At 42.3% G+C, this 22,536-nt stretch overlaps 1 protein-coding gene across 1 annotated transcript; it reads left to right on the top strand.

Moving 5' to 3' along the window:
* The first annotated feature begins 11,059 nt into the window (after positions 1-11,059).
* On the top strand, positions 11,060-22,299 carry LOC108922101 (carcinoembryonic antigen-related cell adhesion molecule 1-like). Its single transcript, XM_029260198.1, has 7 exons — positions 11,060-11,184; positions 11,955-12,281; positions 18,547-18,825; positions 19,005-19,060; positions 19,806-19,923; positions 20,975-21,006; positions 22,218-22,299. The coding sequence occupies exons 1-5, from the start codon at positions 11,133-11,135 to the stop codon at positions 19,911-19,913; spliced, it is 822 nt and encodes a 273-aa protein (XP_029116031.1). The 5' UTR covers positions 11,060-11,132; the 3' UTR covers positions 19,914-19,923; positions 20,975-21,006; positions 22,218-22,299.
* Positions 22,300-22,536: the final 237 nt, after the last annotated feature.

The following is a 22,536-nucleotide window of genomic DNA, read 5'->3' as shown; positions in this document are numbered from 1 at the left end:
CTTACCAATGACAGTGATCAGTGAGGGTTCACATGACTGATACCTGTATATCCTCCAGTTTGAGTTCCTTGCCCACTTTGTCCAGTTTTGCCCCATTAAAATGCCACTGAAACTGTGCATCAGGGCTGGACTGAGCTGAGCACAACAGGGAGATACTGGATCCTGAGCTGTAGAACTGCTCTTTAGGTGTCACTGTCACTGAAGTGTTGTCTGGTCCAACTAAAATATATCAACCAGGTTACATCTGTCAGTGTTATTTAGTAGCACAATTAATGGTTGTAGCTTTAACTTTTTTCCTGCTGGGCATAAGCAAAACTAATATTTCCCACGATGTTTATCATCACAAAAGTTCAAGCAAGCAAATGAGTGAGTGTTAGCATAGCACTTAGCATAGCACTAACGCATTAATTGCCAGTATCATAAAGCTGCCCAAAGTATACTGCGGCACGCAGCGCCGTGGGCTTAGATGGGGCGAATAAGGACACAGAGGCGCAGCGTTCATTTCAAACGTTTTATTCGAACACCAATGCACAACGAAATAATGCTCTCAATCAAGGATCCCGTTTTCTCCAGCATCTGCATGTCTTCCCAGCCTTCCCAGGCTCCTTTCTCTTTCTCCCTAAGCAGTTGTAATCACGCCCTTATATTCTCTGTACGTCACTGAACGCCAACCAATTACATTAAACACATTTCCCACTAAAACACAGTAACTCGGGTTGTTACAGTACATAAAAATGTCAAACAACACAAAGCGAAAAGAGATTGTTTTTAAGGTTGGTGGTGGATAGCTCATACTGCACATAAAATCTATGATATGGTGGCTATAATTAACACTTAGAAATTAAATGCAAAATTACATATCTAGGAAATCAAACTTGTATTAAAAGTATAGCAGATATATATGTGTGTGTGTATAAAAGGAAGGGGGCATGATGGCCTGTGCTTGTTCTCTGGTGGGTTCGAGTCCCGCTTGGGGTGCCCTGCAATGGACTGACGTCCCATCCTGGGTGTGTTTTACACCCTGTGTTGCCAGGTTAGGCTCCAGCTTGCTGTGACCCCACTTAGGAGGTTTCAGTCTGTGTGTGTGTATAGCAAGAACTGTTTCGTTTAAAACCATGTTGAGTTCCTGCTTATTTACCTGGCAGTGCCTTACTCAAGTCCTTAACTTGCAAGACAGAGCCCCATCTGAGCTGTTTTTGTTCACATCCAGGTCCAAGTCATATAGAAACCAGTCAGAGTCAAAATAATTGAATTTAAGACAGAATGCAAGATGTTCAAGGGTGGCACAGTGGCACAGTGGGTAGCTCTGCTGAGTCACAGTGTATCAACTGTTCAGGTGTAGGTTCAGATCCCACTCAGTCTGTGAGGCGTTTGCATGTTCTCCCTTGTTTATGTGGGTTTGCTCTAGATCCCATGCTTTCCTCACACAGTCCAAAGTCACATGTTTCAGTTGGACTGGTGACTCTAAATTACCCAGAGTGCTGCAGACTTTGTGTGGCTGCCCTGTGGTGGACTGGCATCCTGCCCATTGTGTACCCTGACTTGCCTTGTGCCCTGCACTTCCAGGATAGGTTCCAGTCCACCACACCAGTGACTTGGGAAAGTGGGTAACAATATTGTGTGAGTATAAAAAGTGTACTGAGATACAGTGTAAAATGTCCAAAGAACAGAACAGCTGTGTGTGTGTGTGAGAGACAGTCTTACCTGTCAATGTATCTGTGTATGCAGCACAATGAATTACAAACCTATGTTATTTGGCTTGAGGTATTTTTGTAATATGAACCTGTGAGGCTGAGTGTATTAAAACTACAAAGCAATTTAAAAGTAAAACACTTAAAGCACAATGTGTTAATACAGGTTTTATTGAAAGATGGAACAAAGTTGTGGCATTCTGGACATCTTTGTAAAGAAAGATGTCATTCATAATTTGATATGCTTGAAAGGGGAAGAGACAAGATAGATTATTCAGTTTTTTTTTGACGTATGCAAAAACGTCCCTCCTGAACTTTGCTTATATTGTCGGTAATGTTTCCTCATCACAGAGAGGAGTTTGCTCAACTGTACTTCACTTTTCTACAGAACAATAAAAGCTCATTTCTTTACAGTCACCTAACCGCTATTACCTCCGGCAAACAAAAGCAACTCCGCCTCTAATCTACAAGGCCATTCCATCAGTACATGGCGGTGGCATGTCAACGAAGGCCTGGGCGGAAGCTGAGGGGTAAAAGCAATGGACGTAGGACAGTGGCTCACGGCTATACACATTTATCCAAGTGCCGTCTTCTAAGCCACCTAGAAGCCAGCTAAACCGACACTGCTGGGAGCGCCTAAAGCAACTACGCACGCCAATTCGGGGAGCACATGCACAAAATGGGACTAGCAGAAAGCCCTGAATGCCCATGCGGAGAGCAGAAAACTACAAAACACCTGCTGGCTTACTGCCCCACGTACACACCCATACCAATGGATCTGACGAACATCGATGACACAGACATTAAACTCTGGCTACACAAAGCCAATTTTACAGCTAAATGCATGCCCTCTGTTGCTGAAGATCTGTCTTTGATCATACGATAAATAAGTACATGGAGAAAGGTGTAGATTATCTTGTCCATTGCACTGGTATCTCTGTGTTTGAAATCCTTGGATACAGTGATTGTACTAAACTTCCTCTCTTCCAGTTGTGGTTGATTGTATCACACAGAATCAAGCATGTATGAAAATACTGGTACATCATACACACACACACACACACACACATTTACAGAACCGCTTGTCCCATACGGGGTCGCGGGGAACCGGAGCCAACCCGGTAACACAGGGCGTAAGGCCGGAGGGAGAGGGGACACACCCAGGACGGGCTGGTACATCATATTCTAAACAAAATATATGTGCATCTGGGAAATGTAGAATACCCATTTTAAACCACTACTTCATATCCTACAGCTCTACTTATATATATACACTATTATATAAATATTAATGGTGACTTATACAGAAAGGAAAAAGCAACCATAGCACGAGATACAAAATTGAAGACCCATTCAAACTATTATGTATGTAACTTTTCCACTGTAGTGATGATGTGTTATGTACACACTGCTTTACATTATCATCTTCAACTCAGTCTCAATTTCAAAAGTTTCAGTATAACTTCTGGAAGTCCAGCAAGGCTACTTTTCTCTTGATTTAGTTTACACAGTCATTTCAGAATATTATCTGTATGTGTTGGCAGCACGTTGGCTCAGTGGGGCAAGTTGTTAGCCTCAAAGAGCTAGTCCCAGCTGTATCTACTGCATGTAGAGCTGACATTTTCTCCACCTGTAATAAAGGTCTTCGTCACACTCCAGACTATTGAGGTGAGTTGGTTACTCAGTTCCCCTGTGTGAGTGTCTGAGTGAATGATTGCATGTAGGTTACAGTGTCCAGAGATGGACTGATATCCCACTCAGGGTCAGTCGTGCCGTACTGTACATGCCATATTCTCCAACACTCTCTCCAGATTACTGCTATCATTAACAGAAATATTCATTCACATTATTTCAGTGCAATTTCCTGTACGAGCCATTACGTTACACTTATTCATTTAGCAGACACTTCTCTCCAAAGCGACATACATCTCAGAGAATAGTGCAATGACCGCATTACACCGACACAATGAGAGCTGTGGATCCAGTCATGTGATTATAAAGTAGCTAATTTGTCACATTCTACTATATGAACCAGTATACATCACATAAGTAGCTGTATAAAGGTTTATCAATTATTCTACAACATAAAAATATTAAACATTTAATTCATACAAGTTGCTGCATAAAGACTTATGCATTCATTCATTGTATATGTCCCTAGAGCCCACACACACACAGATGACTGTTAGAGGACTCCTCCAGAGCATTGAAACACAGCTAGGACCAGAAGTCTTGTAACTTATTCGTAACTACAAAGTCACAACCAAAAAAGCTGCATAAAATAGACTTCCCTCCATTTAATTTCTGTAAAAACCTCTGATAATGCTATGATGATGGATGCATCATGAAATAAACTCCACCTCATCATAGCAACCCGTTGCATGGTTTCCACGGCAAGGGAGGAAGTGGTTTCCTAGCGCCCTCTTCCTTGAATGTCTGGGGGGGTGCAAACACAGGGAGCAATATGTAAACTCTGCACAACCTAAGCAGGATTCAAACTGATATGCACCAATGTTCATCACACAAGTAACTGCATAAAACTAAACCAGAATATTGCCGAATCCTAATCACCTTCCTCGTAGTTTTTTTCTTTTTTGAGGTGTATATAAATATTTATGGCTCTGTAAAGAACTGATTCGAGCATGATCATGAACAATTATACCTTACATGAACTTAAGAGATCATGGGCGAAGTAAATCTGGAAGAGATGAGGTTTAAGAATCTTTTTAAATGTGGACAAAGATTCAGCAGTTCTAAGCGAGAGAGGAACGTTGTCCCAGCACAACGGAGCCAAAACTGAGAGCCTCCGTGCTTTAACTTTCGTGCATGGGACCACCGAGCAGGCAGATGTGGAAGAGCGTAACAGTCTGTTTGGCGTGTAGCAAATGATCAAGTCTTGTAGATATCTGGGAGCACTGATGCTTTTGTAGGCCATAACCAAGGTCTTAAATTTGATCTGGGCAGCTATAGGAAGCCAGTGCAGACAAATGAGTAGGGGAGATACATGCAAATGCTTCGGCAAGTCAAACACAACTCAAACAGCAGCATTCTGTATCAGCTGTAGAAGTTTGATGGCAGTTGCAGGAAGGCCACACAGGAGAGGGATGCAGTAGCCCAGACGGGTTGTCACCATGGCCTGGAGAAGTAGTTGCACAGAGTCTGTTGTGAGGTAAAGACAGATCCTGTGGATGTTAGGCAGGATGTATTTGCAGGTCTGGGTTGTGGCTTCGATGTGCTGAGAGAAAGATAGACTTGAGTCAATCATCACTCTCAGACTCTTAGCCGAGGAGGTAGGCAAAATGAGTGAGCTGTCCAGTTTAATCAAGAAATCATGACAAGAAGACAGGCTGCCTGGGAGGTGCAGAATCACTGTTTTGGAGAGGCTGAGCTATCACTTGTAGCTTAACATTGTAAGTTGCTCTGGAAAAAAATTGTCAGCTAAATAAATAAATGTGATTGTGACAGATAGTGTACTGCAAGTTTAGGGAGAATTTAAGAGATCAGGAGAGAAGTGGAATCAAAACATGTGTATTTTTGGGACCCTTAAAGGATTCAGCAATTCTAGGGGCAAGAGGAAGCTTATTTCATCCTACTGGAGCCAAAACCAAGAACCTACAGTTTTCGATATCTCTTGAGTGGGACCACCCAGGAGGCCCATTTTTGTTTTATCACTAACAATTTAAGTGTAACGCTTCCATCCAATATCAATAACACTGGTCCAATGAAGGTTCTTGTGAGGCAGGGTATGTTCAGCACCTATCACAGTGCAACACATTAATTGCCTATTGTGTGTGTGTGTAAGGGGGCGTGGTGGTGCGGTGGTGCAGTGGCACAGTGGCACAGTGGGTTGGACCTGGTCATGCTCTTCGGTGGGTCTGGGGTTCGAGTCCTGCTTGGGGTGCCTTGCGGCGGACTGGCGTCCCCTCCGGGGTGTGTCCCCTCCCCCTCCAACCCTATGCCCTGTGTTATTGGGTAGGCTCCGGTTCCCTGCGACCCCGTATGGGACAAGCGGTTCCGAAAATGTGTGTGGGAGTGAGTTTAGTGTAGTCACTCACACTATCAGTTACCACTTGCTCAACTCAGAGTTGAGCTGGTCTGGAGCCCTGGAAACATGGGGTGCAGGGCTGAGGAGGATAAACCCTGGATGGGCCACCAGTCCACCACAGGGAAACCAGACAGGCACACATTTACTCACTACGGGCAATTTGGGGTCATCAAACCACCTGAACCACATATCTTTAGACCGAGGTCACTTTTATTCTGCAACAGACAAGGATTTACAAAATTATTAACTGAAGAATGTTTCTTTTGCAGGGGGTGCGGTGGCGCAGTGGGTTGGACCGCAGTCCTGCTCTCCAGTAGGTCTGGGGTTCGAATCCCGCTTGGGGTGCCTTGTGGCGGACTGGCGTCCCGTCCTGGGTGTGTCCCCTTCCCCCTCCGGCCTTACGCCCTGTGTTGCCGGGTAGGCTCCGGTTCCCCGTGACCCCCTCTGGGACAAGCGGTTCTGAAAATGTGTGTGTGTGTGTGTGTGTGTGTTTCTTTTGCTTAAAATCAACATGTTGGACTGTCAGTAAAACTCACATTATGCTCCATGTTACTCGTGTTCATGTTGTTATGAAAGGAGGCAGGAGGCTAGAATAATCTGATAACATAGTAAACAGGTTCTCGTTTTTCAGCCGCAAGTTTCTTTGTTCCTGCCTCCTGAGGTCTAGCTTGAGGTTTACCCTGCGGTTACCTAAACTCAGAGTTCTCAGGCTCAGTAAAAAACTGACTGAAAAGTATATCAAGTATATACTCAAAAAGAATGTATGCCTTCAGATCACAAATGAAGCTGTGAAATAGAGAAACTACTGAACACTCACCATACACTAGTGCAAACAACTGAAACAATTTTCCTGATGAATTTGTAACCTGCAACTTGAGCTTCGGTCAAAACTTTGAAAGAACACAAGGAAAACTACAGTAAGAAATACAGTACTGTGCAAAACTCTTAGGCACTGAGATGTTTCACAAAAATATTTGTTTTAGACAGTTATTTAATGTCTTCTGCATTAGTGTCAATGGGACACTACACACATACGCACACTGTCTGAGACCGCTTGTCCTGAGCGGGGTCACGGCAAACCAGGGCCTAACCCAGCAACACAGGGTGTAAGGCTGGATGGGGAGGGGACACATCCAGGGCAGGATGCCAGTGCATTGCAAGGTACCGCAAGCAGGACTCAACTCCCACACCTGCCAGAGAGTGGGACCAAGCCAAGCCCACCGTGATCCCACTTGGGACAAGTGGTTGGTGATGATGGATGGTTACTAAGCTTTGTAGGAAGTTTATTAAGAGCATTATTTTTGGAAGCATTCTCACTTTACGGCTTTTTTCCCCAACCAAGTGCCGAAAATTTTTGCACAGTATTGTATCTCATTTCAAAATTTCTTTCCTAGTATACAACACAGTTCCAGCAAGTCAGTTTGATATCAAAAAAGTCAAAATCAAAAGTAAAAACAACAAAGAGGTGTAGAGCTGAATCCATAGCCTGTAGAAGATGTTTACAGTCATAGTGATTTCTGTCATATACTTTCCAGCACCTTCATGCTAAGAGAAATTCCTTTTTTATCAAGAAATGAGTACTGGGGGTAAGGAAGAGATCTGAAGACAGCAAGTTCCCATTGACTCTTGTGGAGTTCTGCTCAAAGACGATGCAAATTTCACCAGAAACTAACGTTCTTGCCCTTCCTCTCCTGATCTCCTGTTTCGGCCACTTCCTTTCATTCAAATTCGCACTAACCCTCTGGCCCTTGCTTGATTTCTTACATCCAAAAAACTACTCATCCTGCAGCTCTTCTAGCTCATTGTACTTTTCACACCTTCAAAATTACGGGAGATTGCCAGTGTTTGAAGGATGAAGACATTAGGTTTGTGTATTTAATGACAGCGCTTTTGACAAAAAAAACTTATAAAGTAACTCTGCTTCGTGATGCAACTTGTGTTCAGAATTTTGCAAAAATAGATCTGCAATTTCTATGCAACAAGGTGACTATTGCATGACATTTTTTCCAAATAACTCTTCCTCCATTGTTACTGTTAGGGTTTAGAGGTTGTTTTCAGAAAACCAGCTTAACTGTATTAGCAATTTAGAAAAACTGTAAAGGCTAAAATGTCCATATTCATATAGAGCACATGATCAGTGGCATAAATACATCTGGAACACTAGTAAATAGCAAAGGACAGGCCACAGAACAAAATTCAAACACACGTTTTACACTCATACCTTGAGATACGTCCCTTTGAGCTACGAGAATTCAACTATAAATACGAGTCATTTAACACACCAAATTTGCTACCTTTAAGAAGACAAGTTTGGATTTCACATGCCTCCTGCCAGCTAAGTAGTGCAAGACATTTATTCATTTAGCAGGCACTTTTCCCCAAAAGCAACGTAGAAGTAGTTTATATGTAAACAATATAAACTAGTATCTAACTGACACCTTTCTCCATGATGACCTCCAGCATTGGATACACTACGGTAAACAACCAACAGTCATTTGCCCATCTATAAAGAGCAGTGTAACTCATGCAAACACACATTGACCCACTACAAGCCATTCAAAGTCACCAATTCAACTCAAATCCATATCTTTGTGCTCTGGGAAGACACCGAACACCCAGAAGAGTCCATGTGAACACGGAGGAAACAGTAAGACTGCACACACTGAGTGTATTGATCCCACATTGAACAGCACAGCCCAGTTACTGGGAGACACCAGTGTTACCCACTGTGCCGCTGTAACACCCAGAACAGAGGATCACATCCTCCCAGGTCACACCTGACAGGGATACAAGCCCTTCTTCACACACCTGCACCTGATTCCTACCATCAGAACCAGAATAAGAGGGCAGGCTTGGGCAGACAAACACTGCACAATCTTGTATTAAATTATGCCCCATCTTACCTCTGTCTGGAGAATCCAAATGACTTGTTCAGTACATGTGAGTTCATGTGCATTGTTTTCAATGATTTCTTTTATCTTTATTGTGTTTTTTGCATTATTTGTTTATGTAAACACACACACACATTTTCAGAACCGCTTGTCCCATACGGGGTCACGGGGAACCGGAGCCTAACCCGGCAACACAGGGCGTAAGGCCGGAGGGGGAGGGGACACACCCAGGACGGGACGCCAGTCCATCGCAAGGCACCCCAAGTGGGACTCGAACCCCAGACCCACCGAAGAGCAGGACCATGGTCCAACCCACTGCACCACCACGCCCTCCTCTTTTATGTAAACAATGAGTATCATATGTATATGTATTTTGTGCGTGAGCGTTTGTTTAGTGTATGGTATGTAATAACAAAAAAGCTGAAGAAATGCAGGTAGGCAGGTATAACGTGTTATAAAATAATTAATACAGGGAAGCTGCCTTATGTCATATTGTGACAACTAATTTTAACTACTGAAGTGACTGTCCATTTTAATGTGATTTGGTGATATTTTAGTGAGTACTGGTTTAGGATTCAGAAAAGCATAAAATTATCATTGAAACTAATGATAACTGTGTTTTTTTATTGGTTTTTTGTGCAGGGCACACACACACATTTTCAGAACCGCTTGTCCCATACGGGGTCACGGGGAACCGGAGCCTACCCGGTAACGCAGAGCATAACGACGGAGGGGGAGGGGACACACCCAGGACAGGATGCCAGTCCCTCGCAAGGCACCCCAAGCAGGACTCGATCCCCAGACCCACCAGAGAGCAGGACTGAGGTCCAACCCACTGCGCCACCGCACCCCCTTTGTGCAGGGCATAAAATGGATAATTATGTCTTAGAGGAAAAGTCACCTCACTGAAGGTTTATCAGGAACACATTGCTTCTGTAATGAACCACAGGAAAACTATACCGTAATTAAAAAGTTCCAGCAAGTTATTTTCTGCTGTTCATTTATGGCTTTGTGCATTTAATCTAAATATATCTGGTAATATAGAAAAAAAAACTTTAGAATATAAAAGGAAATAAAGGCACTGAAACCTTAATGAGATTTTGAGATTGATGGATAAACAGGGAAACAAAGGCTGGGGTTGGGTTGAATGTCTTTCAACATTCAAGAAGCATCTTTCAACACATCTCTTTCAAACTTACTTCTCTGATGCCCTGCTGTATGTGCTCTGTAAATGTGTCCTTTGTTAACTAATTAATACAAATAAAAATCTAAAAATTACATGCAGCAACTGGTGCAATATGCTTTTTGTAGAAAAGTGTCTACTGTAGGGGAACGTGGTGGTGCAGTAGGCTGGACCGGGTCCTGCTCTCTAGTGGGTCTGGGGTTCGAGTCCTGCTTGGGGTTCCTTGCGACGGAATAGCGTCCCGTCCTGGGTGTGTCCCCTCCCCCACTGGCCTTATGCCCTGTGTTGCCGGGTTAGGTTCCGGCTCCCCGTGACTCCATATCACACAAGCGGTTCAGGGAATGTGTGTGTGGTATACTAATTAACTTTGCATAATAAGTGTGAAAGTTTCCCCTACGCTGAAATACAAGATAATTGTTGTAGAGCTGTTGGGCTTTAGTCCCATTCTGTGAAAAGACTATTTGAGAGACAGAATGTGAGGAAAGGATTTAATATTATGGTGGAGTGTGTCTCGTGAGCTCCATTACTCCCGCGCGCCTTGTGACACCCCTCCCAGGTTTTGAATATCACGACTTGAGCTGGATACATGATACATGTTTAAATTACAGCAGTGCCTCCTTATACTTCAGCTAAACCACACGTAGATCAGGTTTAAGATAAACCAAAGAAAAAAAAAAAGCGCCTAGTGGTACTTTGGTGATTTCTACGTGACACAGCGGACCGTTGCTTTTACTGCAAAACGGAAGCGCGCGAAGCGTCAGAAAAAGCAGCGGTCGAGAACCACGTGACCCGTTCCAGTTAAACTCGTTTTAAACTCTAAACCGCAACTAAAGAGCAATAATAGCTGCTAAATATAATCGCTTTGAACAGCACACAAAGTAAAGTATTAAATCAATTGTTTAAATTTTCTCTATTCCAACGTTCAGCAATATACCTTAAGGCTTAAGAGTAAACAGTTAAGCGCGCAAATAAGCTTTGGTTCGACCTAATGATATAATAATATTGATGAGCTATAAAGCAATCACTAAAAATACTTTGATGAGGTGTTGAGAATAGTAAAGAAATGGGGAAAACATAACAAAAAAGTGTGTGAAGACTTGTTCGTCGGAGACCACACCACAGAACAGAAATGTCGGCGTCGTACGGGGCGTGTTCGGTGTGCAGCCCCGTCTCACCTGGACGGAGCAAATAGTGTAGCGCGAAGCGAAGGGAGGTGAGACGCGCAGTACGGACTGCTGTTGATTTATCGTGACCACCTGCCGCACGACAGCAGCATACGGTGGCCGGGGATACATCTGTCCTCGCCGCAGAGAATCTGGAATATGGATACTGCAGGAATCAGAGTAATTCTTCTGATCTTAGTCGCACCAACTGGTAAGTGTGCGTTTTTCTTTCGAACGGTAATTTCTTAAAATTAGAAAATATATGCCTGGTTATATTATACAGTGATACCTTGGAGTTTTATTTATTTAATTGTAAATAAGTTGTTACGGTTCCGTTTTATTCTGTTCCTTATTTTAGTGTGCGCTTGACGCATGTGACGAGTGCGCATGTGTGGGGGCGAGTGGAGGGACGGACAGAGAGGAGTTGTGTGGGTTGAATTGAATATATGCGCGTGGTGGGTCGGATCGATTCTTAAAAGTGTTCACGTCACTGGTTCTGGACGAGGGAGCTACTAGTTTTATTGATTAGGACCAATAAACCCCAGAGCCTTGGGAATCATCCCATAGTGCGGTTCTGTGTTAATTCAGGACCATTACGATTACAATGTGATATACATAAATTTAATTAAATTTATATGTACCTACAACTGACATTAATATAACAAGAGTTTATGTTCCGTATCCGAGCAATTGCGCGAGTGGTTTGCTTGTTGTGCTAAAACGTAATGAAACTGAAACGGGTAGTTGTTGGGTGATTGATTGGTCACCGTTTTTTTTTTTTTTTTTTGCTCTTTCTTTTTTTGTAAAGTTAAAAACTATAAGTGCTTTTTTTATACAGCCGGTTATGATTTACTACGGAATCTCTCGTTGGTAATTACAATATGCAAAATGTAGTGAAATGCACGTTTTTCGTGTTGAGCTGAGGAACTTACAGTGCTTTTACCTGACCTGTCCTGTGTCTTTTTTTTCTTACTTCTGCAGCCTGCAGTGGGTTTGATGTGACTGTGGATGTGAGACCCCCTGCAGGGACAGTGGGGGGTTCAGTGCTGTTTGCAGTGTCCATAAACCCACCACCTGGGAGTCTCCAGTTTGTATCCTGGAATTTCGGTGGCACCAATATAGTTCTCTATCTTAGCGGTATTAATACAACCAACCCCACATATACTGGAAGAATTGTCTTTAACCCTTCAACTGGATCCCTGGAGCTGAAGAATCTCACTGTGAAAGATACTGGGAAGTATACAGTCAGTATACAGCTAACAGGAACATTAGATCAACCACAAAAATCTGTAGACCTCACAGTGTACGGTGAGTACTGAACAAGCTAACTGGTGTATATTAAATGTACGTAACTACATTGTAACTGCTTAATGTTTTACAGTGTACGTGGACACTTTACTCTAGTGTAATAAATTTATGTACAGTCCCAGAAATATCACAGTGCTGCTGTAAACTAAAGGTCTAAAACAGCAGTATTTATATGATACAGAGTCAGAACACTTTTGTATCCAGTCTGTGTTTTTAAGGGGAAAAATTGCATTTGTTAAATATTTGTAAAATAAACATTAATAAAAACACACACACACACATTTTCAGAACCGCTTGTCCCTCACGGGGTCACGGGAAACCGGAGCCTACCCGGCAACACAGGGCGTAAGGCCGGAGGGGGAGGGGACACACCCAGGACGGGACGCCAGTCCGTCGCAAGGCACCCCAAGCGGGACTCGAACCCCAGACCCACCGGAGAGCAGGACTGCGGTCCAACCCACTGCGCCACCGCACCCCCTCTTAATCAAAACACTTTTCATATTTTTTGAAATGTCTACTAAAACCCTCTAAACACAGAATATTGAACTTTTAAATGTTGTTTTTCAGCCAGTGAAAGTCACATTTCTATAAGGACTGGAATTATGTAAAGTAGAAATAAAACTGACCACAAATTATTGTGGCAATGGACAAGTCAAATTTATCTTCAAGTTTTCTGTATAATAGACAACTGCTGCAAAGCTCAGCACACGTTCAAATCCTTCATCTCCACTCCACGTCAGATAACCCAGGGATGTCAGGAAATGCAGGGAAAGTTTACACACACTCAAAAGGCTACCCTAGCCACTAATACGAAAGACACCAACACACAACACTAGACTATTATTAAACAAAATTAAAAGAGCAAATGCACTATCTGGCAAAGGACAATGGGAAAGGTATCACTACCCTACCGCTATACGGCTTAGAACAGTTTAATTGATTAAACAGCTCGTCTGCAGTTATTGAAAAGAGAAATTTCTACTAAACATTATGGAAAATATACATGATTAACCGCTGGTCTTCTGACTACATAAATTGTAGTTCTAGTCATTGACAATATACTTCCATGACTGAGTTTAAACTGTAGCTCTGCTTTTACCATAATATATACTGTATACATTGCACATGACTGTTTACTGCAACATATGTGCTGTAATCAAAAAGGGTTGGATGCAGAAAACAAAGAAGTTTCGTTCTTGGATTTCAAATCACAAAGTTTCCAGCTGAAGCTGCACTCACTGCTGTTGGTGCAGTTATTTTGAGCATGGTACATATGGTGAATTTCTTTACTAAAACACTCAAAAATAGACTGTAAGGCATCTGAATAGTATGTGAGTAATTTTAATCCCTCAAGATGCAGTGTTCAATATGAATTTGCAGAAACTGATTGATTGTTAAGGGGGGTGCAGTGGTGCAGTGGGTTGGACCGGGTCATGCTCTCCGGTGGGTCTGGGGTTCGAGTCCCGCTTGGGGTGCCTTGCGATGGACTGGCGTCCCGTCCTGGGTGTGTCCCCTCCCCCTCCGGCCTTACGCCCTGTGTTACCGGGTTAGGCTCCGGTTCCCCGCGACCCCGTATAGGACGAGCGGTTCGGAAAGTGTGTGTCTGTGTGTGAGTGTGTGTGAGATTGATTGATTGTTAAGGCAAAGTCAGTGGAGGTACAGATGACATTTGGGAAATGTAATAATCCAGGCCGGAAGAAACATTTTTATTCTCACCAGACAGTGCTGTTGGTTTGACCTTGAGGAAGGAAAATCATTTAAATTGAAATATTTAGAAGTGTGTCAGAAGTAAAGAATTCCTGAGAAGGATTCCATGTGTTACTAGTTTATTCCTTTATGAAATCTTTCCATTACTAACGGTCGTTGAGAAAACCCTTCCGCCAAGGGCTGACAGTGCAGTACTCAGCTCACGCACTTATGTCTCTGTGTTTTAACCTACAGAACCAGTCTCTAATGTGGCAGTGAGAGCCAATGCCACTGACCTGGTGGAGTTCAATGATACAGTCAGTGTAAAATGCTTTGCCAATGGCTCCTCTCTCACTTTCCAGTGGCTCAATGGCTCCTCTCACATCACAGTCAGTGAACGAGTTCAGCTCAGTGATAACAATCAAACTCTGACCATTTCCAACATATTGAGATCAGATGGGCGTTCAATTTCTTGTAATGTGTCCAACATCATCAGCAGTAATATGAGCACACCGCTCATCCTCAATATCAGCTGTAAGTTTGATTCTTGCATGGAAATATATAAGTGAACAAAATGTTTGAAACGGCTTTGATTAATCATGCTTGAATAAGGTAGAAATTGTACTTTGCAAAATATGTTTTTAGGAAAGGTGGCATATTGCTTCAGTGGGTGGTGCCATGAGCTCACAGCTCCAGGGTTATGAGATTGAATCTCACTCCAGTTGTGTCTCTGTGTGTCTGTTTCCTCTTCCCTTCCAAAGCCACACTGTTCATATGAAACTAGTGACTCCTTATTGCCTTCATTGATCAATGGATTTGTTGATTTATTGATTGGCGCATGTATAGGGGCTCTGCTAAGGGCTGGTGTGTCATTCAGGGTGTGTCCTGTTTTCTGTTTAAGGTTAGTGGTGGATAAGTGTGACCCCAGTTTTGAGTTGTAGGGCTCATGTTTACAACTCACACCTAAGTAGTTGTTTCACAGACTCAGATTCAAACATTAAAAGACTTTGTTTTGAATAATTTAGTAATTTGACTCAGTGTGATTTGCTCTTAATAAAGTGACAGAATTAACTGATTTTATTTAAGAATAATAGTGCAGTAGTATATTGAATATTATATATATTTTATTGCAGTATATTATAGTATTAATCTCTGACATTTAATAAATACTAATAAGTGCTTAACCTTCGTTATTTGAGAAATTGAACAAAACATTGTATAAGACACATATAGGAAAGAAATGAGTCGATAACAGAAACACTCTACTCGCCTCCAAAATTGTCCATTACTGACCACCTCTTGAGACTAAGGGCCATAACGCAGTGCTCAGCACACACACCTGTTTTCTGTTCTGGAAGCTCTATGAAAATCTCTGATGAGGCATTAAGGGACAGTGACACTGACCCAGTGGAGTTCAGTGAGAGTCTCAGCCTCACGTGTTCATGTTACAAAAATACCTCAAGCCGAATAACACAGGTTTGTAACTCACTGTGCTGCACACACTGATACATTGACAGATAAGACTGTCACACACACAGCTGTCCTGTTCTTTGGACTTTTTACACTGTATCTCAGTAAACTTTTTATCCTCGCACACTATTGTTACCCACTTTCACAAGTCACTGGTGTGGTGGTCTGGAGCCTATCCTGGAAGTGCAGGGCACAAGGCAAGTCAAGGTACACAATGGGCAGGATGCCAGTCCACCACAGGGCAGCTAAACAAAGTCTGCTGCACTCTGGGTAATTTAGAGTCGCCAGTCCATCTGAAACACGTGACTTTGGACTGTGTGAGGAAAGCATGGGATCTGGAGCAAACCCACATAAACAAGGGAGAACATGCAAACGCCTCACAGACTGAGTGGGATCTGAACCTACACCTGAACAGTTGATACACTGTGACTCAGCAGAGCTACCCACTGTGCCACTGTGCCACCCTTGAACATCTTGCATTCTGTCTTAAATTCAATTAATTTGACTCTGACTGGTTTGTATATGACTTGGACCTGGATGTGAACAAAAACAGCTCAGATGGGGCTCTGTCTTGCAATTTAAGCACTTGAGTAAGACACTGCCAGGTAAATAAGCAGGAACTCAGTATGGTTTTATACAAAACAGTTCCTGCTATACTCACACTCTAAAACCACTTATCCTGAGCAGGGTCACATTTAGCTGGAGCCTAACCTGGCAACACACCTAGGACGGGATGCCAGCCCGTCGCAGTGAACCCCAGACCCACCAGAGAGCAAACACAGGCCAAGCCCACTGTGCCACCATGCCCCCTTCCTGCTGTGCGCCCGCACGCACACACACACACACCTACTAATTATGCAAGTTACTACACACACACACACACATCTTCAGAGCCGCTTGTCCCATATGGGGTCATGGGGAACCGGAGCCTACCCGGCAACACAGGGCGTAAGGCTGGAGGGGGAGGGGACACGCCCAGGACGGGACGCCAGTCCGTCGCAAGGCACCCCAAGCAGGACTCGAACCCCAGACCCACCGGACAGCAGGACTGTGGTCCAACCCACTGCGCTACCGCACCCCCCTGCAAGTTACTAGTTTCCTAGATATTTAATTTTTCCATTTAATTACTAAGTATTAATTATACCTGTAGCCACCATATCATAGATTTTATGTGCAGTATAAGAGCTATCCACCACCAACCTTCAGAACAAAATCTTTTGCTTTGTGTTGTGTTATGTATGCTTTGGACAGCTTTATGTAATTGGCAATCAATGTATTTAATTTTGCTATGCTAACACTCATTTGCTTGCTTGAACTTTTGTGATGATGAAACAAGTTGGGAAATATTAATTTTGCTTATGCCAAGCAGAAAGTAAGTTAACGCTATCATCATTAATTGTGCTGCTAAATAACACTGACAGATGTAACCTGGTTGATATATTTTAGTTGGACCAGACAACACTTCAGTGATAGTGACACCTAAAGACCAGTTCTACAGCTCAGGATCCAATATCTTCCTGTTCTGCTCAGCTCAGTCCAGCCCTGATGCACAGTTTCAGTGGCATTTTAATGGGGCAAAACTGGACAAAGTGGGCAAGGAACTCAAACTGGAGAATATACAGCAGAATCAGAGTGGTAATTACAGCTGTTGGGCCCATAACACTGTAACTCTGCGGTATCAGTCATCTGAACCTTCACTGATCAATGTCATCGGTAAGCGAGAGAGGTGTCAGCAAACGTTTTAAGGAAAAAGAAAACAATTCATTTTTAATTACTAACATTTGATATTAAACAGTGGCCCTATTCTGCCATTTACATTTGAAATGATTTTTCACAAGGAAGCGTAGTTATAATGATAGAAATGTGAAATGTTGAAAAATGCAGGTTAATGATAAATCCTCATTTAAGCCACCAGAAGAAATGGCATTTAAAGTATGAACAGACCAGTGTGGCATTTCAGCCAGCAAACATACTTATATCGAAGCGATAAAGGTGCTCCTTGTGTGGTGGAGGCAAGATATCAGGTTTTCAACCAAACAGAATCCGCAAGAGACACATGGCCCCTTTCAGGGAGACCAGACACACTCCCATGCAGATCACTCCCTGCAGTGTTCAGGCCAGCTGCTTTAAAGTCCTCCATGATTTTTCCAATTGGCAGCAGCTGGCTTTCATTATTCTCTTATGTCAGTAGGAGGTTCCTCTGAGCTGTCCATCCAACAAATCCCGCCTCCTGTCCTCAGGCAGTACAACCTACCGGCTCACTCCGCGGAACATTATTTCACACTAAAACACACACACGCACACTGTCTGAACCGCTTGTCCAATATGGGGTCGCGGGGAGCCAGAGCCTAAACCAGCACAACAGGGCCTAAGGCTGGATGGGGGGGACACACCCAGGGCGGGACGCCAGTCCTTTGCAGGGTACCCCAAGCGGGACTCGAGCCCCAGACCCACCAGAGAGCAGGACCCGATCCAACCCACCGCTCCCTCGCGCCCCCCAGCACACTGATACAAAACCCCTAATATTAATGCTAGAATAGGAATGAGTTATTAGAATCTAACAACAACAACAATTTGGAAAGAAAAAGAATGTAATCACAGACAAAAAGACACTCACAAAGCTCAGTTGTTTTAATATTAATTTAGATAATTTTCTTGTGCGTGAACAAGAGAGTCCACAGGTACCTTACAGCAATAACCTTATTGTCTCTCTAGAGGAATGTGATACATGTTATTTTGTGATTGTGAGATGCTCTGTCATGGAAAAAAATGTAAGACTTCAGATACAAGGATGGGAGTTTGAAAAACCCCTGTGAGATTCCTGTCTGGTGCTGTGAAGAGCTGAAGTTCAAAAAGAAATGACCACAATGGGATGATTCAGGAGATCATATCTGTCATAAAGAAGTCTGACAAAGCAGTGAAGGTCTTCTGTCTTGAGACATCAATCCATGTTATAAACACTTCTCATGTTATCAAATGTGGACTTATTGTACATTTGTGTTATTTATTTAGTTAAGAATTAACAATTTTAATAAGTAGAAACTGTACTGAAGACATGTTTTTGCTCTGTCTCATAAATTATCCTTGTCCTTCTCTCTTCTGCGTGCAGAGAAAATATCTGGTGCCTCCATCTCTGGTCTTACAGATGAACTGATAGCAGGTAACAGCTCCTTAAATCTGAGCTGTCAGGCATCTGCTGGTTCCATCAGTAACAGGCTGTGGCTGAAGGATGGTCAGTCGCTGTCTCCTAGCAACAGAGTCACGTTCACTGCAGACAACAGCTCTATGAACATTAACAAAGTGGAAAAGGACGATGCAGGACAGTACAAGTGCAGCCTAAGCAACCCGATCAGCACTGCTACTGCAGAGCGCAATGTGGTTGTAAACTGTAAGTATGAGACGGTTTGGTCCGTTGTGAGTTACAGACGTTGTATTTTTATTCAATAGAACTGCAGCTTGTACAAGGTTGTTTTGAAAGTTGTTGTAAAGTATCTTGTTGGCTCTTCATATTGTAATTGCCAATATTCATCCATGAACCCGTCTAACATCTGGTTAATTAACTTACAGATGGTCCAGAGAGCGTGACAGTCCAGGGAGAAAAGACTGTAAAGATCAACACCAAGGTGGTGTTACAGTGCTCTGCTTCATCAGTACCTCCTGCAGGTTTCATGTGGACTTTCAATGAGACATTAACAAATGTGAAGACGGATACATTCATTATAGAGAAGGCTAATTATAATGATAGTGGGAATTACACCTGTGTGGCCAGCAATGCGGTTACTGGACTGAAATCCACATCTCTCCATACATTGGTGGTCAAAGGTAAAGGAAATCAAAATTAATTTGCAGTTTACACCTGTATAGTATATGATAAATGGTAAATCAGTTACCAATGCTGAGCAGTGCAGTTGACACTAAAAAGCTGTCTATACTTTAGAAATCTTTCAGTGCTTTTACTGTGTTCAGTTCAATTCATTCTATTTTTTACAGCATTCTCAGCAGTGTCACAGTGTGCTGAACAATTATACAGGGAATAATGTTTTCTAAATCAAGACAGTACGACAACAGTAATGCTTGAAAAAAAAAACAGGCAAAATTTTGAAAAAAACTATGAAAAGTCAGTTTTATATCACATTGTGCTTTTTTGCGTTATTTTGTGATAATCTTTCCTTTGTGCAAAAATACTTACAGAGCATCTCCATTTTTCATGTTTCTGTCACAGCTGATCAAAAATCTAAATAAGTTCCAAAGTAGTTTATAGCACATTATTGTTTACTGCCGAAAAACCTGTTATAACATGTTCCCTTTTCATGAAGAAACAGGAAAAAATGCTGTTGCACTGCAGGTAACAACATTTTGTACTTACAGGTGATATTAACCAGAGTAACGGTGGTCTCTCCGGAGGAGCCATCGCAGCCATTGTTATTGTACTCCTGTTGGTATTTGCTGCAGTTGGAGCTGGAATCTTTACAATGAAGAAAAAGAAGTGAGTGGACTTTCTGTTCTTCTTCCTTTTCCAGACCTGTAGGCCAATAAATATCATATAGGTCCAAGTACAGTCATTTTTACCTTTAACAGCCATCGTTGTTGCTAATTGTTTCAAGGGGATGTAGCAGTTATTACCCCCACGTTGCCATGGGGCAGGTATTGCGGAGATGTCTGTTAAATACGATTCCAACCCATTCCAGGGTCTCACCTTTTGTCACTTCACACTGATCTGTCATTTTGCCAGTACAGGTCTTACAAAAAAGGTGCACATAAGGAATTTTATAAATTCCTTACCAGTTTGCACTTTATATGTACTCGTAGCTTGTTCTGAAGACACACACACACACACACACACAGAGAGACTGAAACTGCTTGTCCCAAGCGGGGGTTGTGACGAACCGCGGCCTAACCCAGCAACACAGGGTGAAAGGCTAGAGAAGACACCCAGGATGGGACACCAGTCCATTGCAAGGCACCCTAAGCAGGACTCGAACCCCAGACTCACCAGAGAGCAGGACCCGGCCAAGCCCGCTGCGCTACCACGGCCCCTCTGAAGACACAACATGGGTTTAAATAAATTACCTGTAATTTTGGATGTTTACAATAATTATTGATATCAATTTGACACAACTGTGTACGCGTTCACATTATAATTGTATATGCACGTCATAATTCCACAGTGCACAGGTCCAGGAAATCTGTTCTTCCACAACATGGCTCAGTTGTGTTGAATAATATATAACCATCTATACGATACAGCTGTATATCTGTTTATTATTATTAGTTATAAATGTATGTATGTATATATGTCTATACACATATTTGTAAGCAATAATAATATATATATAATATTTTTATATACATATGTGCATTTCTGCTTTTTTGGCAAGCTATTTAAAGCTAGTTTAACAAATGTAGCTTCATAATTTTGATTAATTTACAAATATTAGATATTTGGTACCGCTTCATTGAGAAAAGTGTGTATTTCAATAACTTTACCAACTATTACACTAGACAAGGTGTAACATGTGGGATCTGTGCTTCTGCAGGACGGAGATGACAGGCAGCCCCTCCGGTCAAGGTGAGTGGGACTGTGGGTCCTCTACTTACACACAAAACTGTGACCGATAGTTGCATCATTACTAGAAAAGTTGGTCAAATGTGACATGAAGTGGAGCAGAGGCTCCTAAACAATTCTGTATGTAGCTGCTATGAAACATTTGCCTATAAAAATGGTGGTATTGAAAGAACAAACCCCTGCTTCAAGAATCACGTATCTGTATCTTTTACTTTTGCCCACTGCGGAAATGCATGTTTATTCTGATCAATAAGTTGCTTTGGAGAATACAATCTGCTAAGTGAATAAATGTAATTAAAATGTCAAGAATCTGGGGTGGGAGGTAATAGCATTGTTTTTCATACAGGGCAAAGCGGGGGTTTTCTCTCTCTCTCTCTCTCTCTCTCTCTCTCTCTCTCTCTCTCTCTCTCTCTCTCTCTCTCTCTCTCTTTAAATTTCTGTATCGTGTGCTTTATTGGCCTTGACAAATTAAATACAAGCTTTGCCAGTGCATTTGTGGATGAGTTTTATGAACAGTATTTTGTGGTGCAAACTAATAAAAAATAATTAAATTAATCATGAATTACTACATTTGGGAAAGAATGATGTTGAAAGTTACAGTTACATTTATTTATTTAGCAGACACTTTTCTCCAAAGCGACGTAAATTTTACAAAATACAGTTTGTGCATTACATTAGGAGAAAGAGACACATACTTGCAGACACGTGATTCTTAAGTAGTTTGTTTCTTTCCACCATATGCACCAGTGTTCATCACGCGAGTACCTGCATGAAATTTTATCAGAATATCGACGACTCCTGATCACCTTCTTAGCTCTCTTTTTTTTGTTTTTACATTACATATCAGTTAATACCTGAAGTGGTGTGCACAACAACAGATAACTGTGATCGTCATGGTATATCAGTGTTGGGGAGATGGTATACTTACACAGTGGTGCTGTGGAATTTGGGAGCAATTGTGACTCCAGAAGGGTCATGGCAGAAATGTGCTGATATCAAATGAACTGTCATGACAGACTTTTGTTAACTTCCTTATTGGTTTCTGGTTATCAATCTTGAATGAAGGAAGGAAAGAAGTGAAAGAATATTTTACCATCATCAGCTGAGTTACATGTGTGCTAGCATTTAAACTGTGAATGTTTAGCAGGGAGTCACACCTATGACCACCACGATCAGCTTAGCTCAGGCCTATGTGTCTTTGTTGCTGGCTTCAGGGCATGAAGACTTAAATCCAGGCATCACTTATGAAAATCTTCCTCCGGTAAGTGCATGTGTGTTTTTTTGTAAATTCATAATGTATAGCATGCATGCATGTTTTTTCAGTATATTGTAAAATGTCTCTGAGGTGGACTGGACTCCCAACAAAGGTGTACTCTGCCCATGCTTTATGCTTGTAGGACAGGCTTTGGACCACGATAATTGGGAAAAACCATTATTGATAATTGCTGGATGGATGGATGGATGGATTGCTCAGTGTCTGCAAAAGGTTCACTGTCTCATTGTGAGGCATATATATATATGTGTGTGTGTGTG

The sequence above is a fragment of the Scleropages formosus genome, chromosome 18 (genome assembly GCF_900964775.1).
Source record: "Scleropages formosus chromosome 18, fSclFor1.1, whole genome shotgun sequence".
In the NCBI taxonomy this organism is placed as follows: domain Eukaryota; kingdom Metazoa; phylum Chordata; class Actinopteri; order Osteoglossiformes; family Osteoglossidae; genus Scleropages; species Scleropages formosus.
Note: the sequence above shows the minus strand (reverse complement) of the source record. Positions and strands in the feature narration are given on the sequence as shown.

What these genes read in the sequence shown, in the direction of transcription:
- LOC108922101 (XM_029260198.1), top strand. Translation starts at nt 11,133, where the DNA reads ATGGATACTGCAGGAATCAGAGTAATTCTTCTGATCTTAGTCGCACCA. An exon ending in GATCTTAGTCGCACCAACTG is followed by an intron (nt 11,185 to 11,954) that starts GTAAGTGTGCGT and finishes TTACTTCTGCAG; the next exon opens with CCTGCAGTGGGTTTGATGTG. An exon ending in GCGCAATGTGGTTGTAAACT is followed by an intron (nt 18,826 to 19,004) that starts GTAAGTATGAGA and finishes ATTAACTTACAG; the next exon opens with ATGGTCCAGAGAGCGTGACA.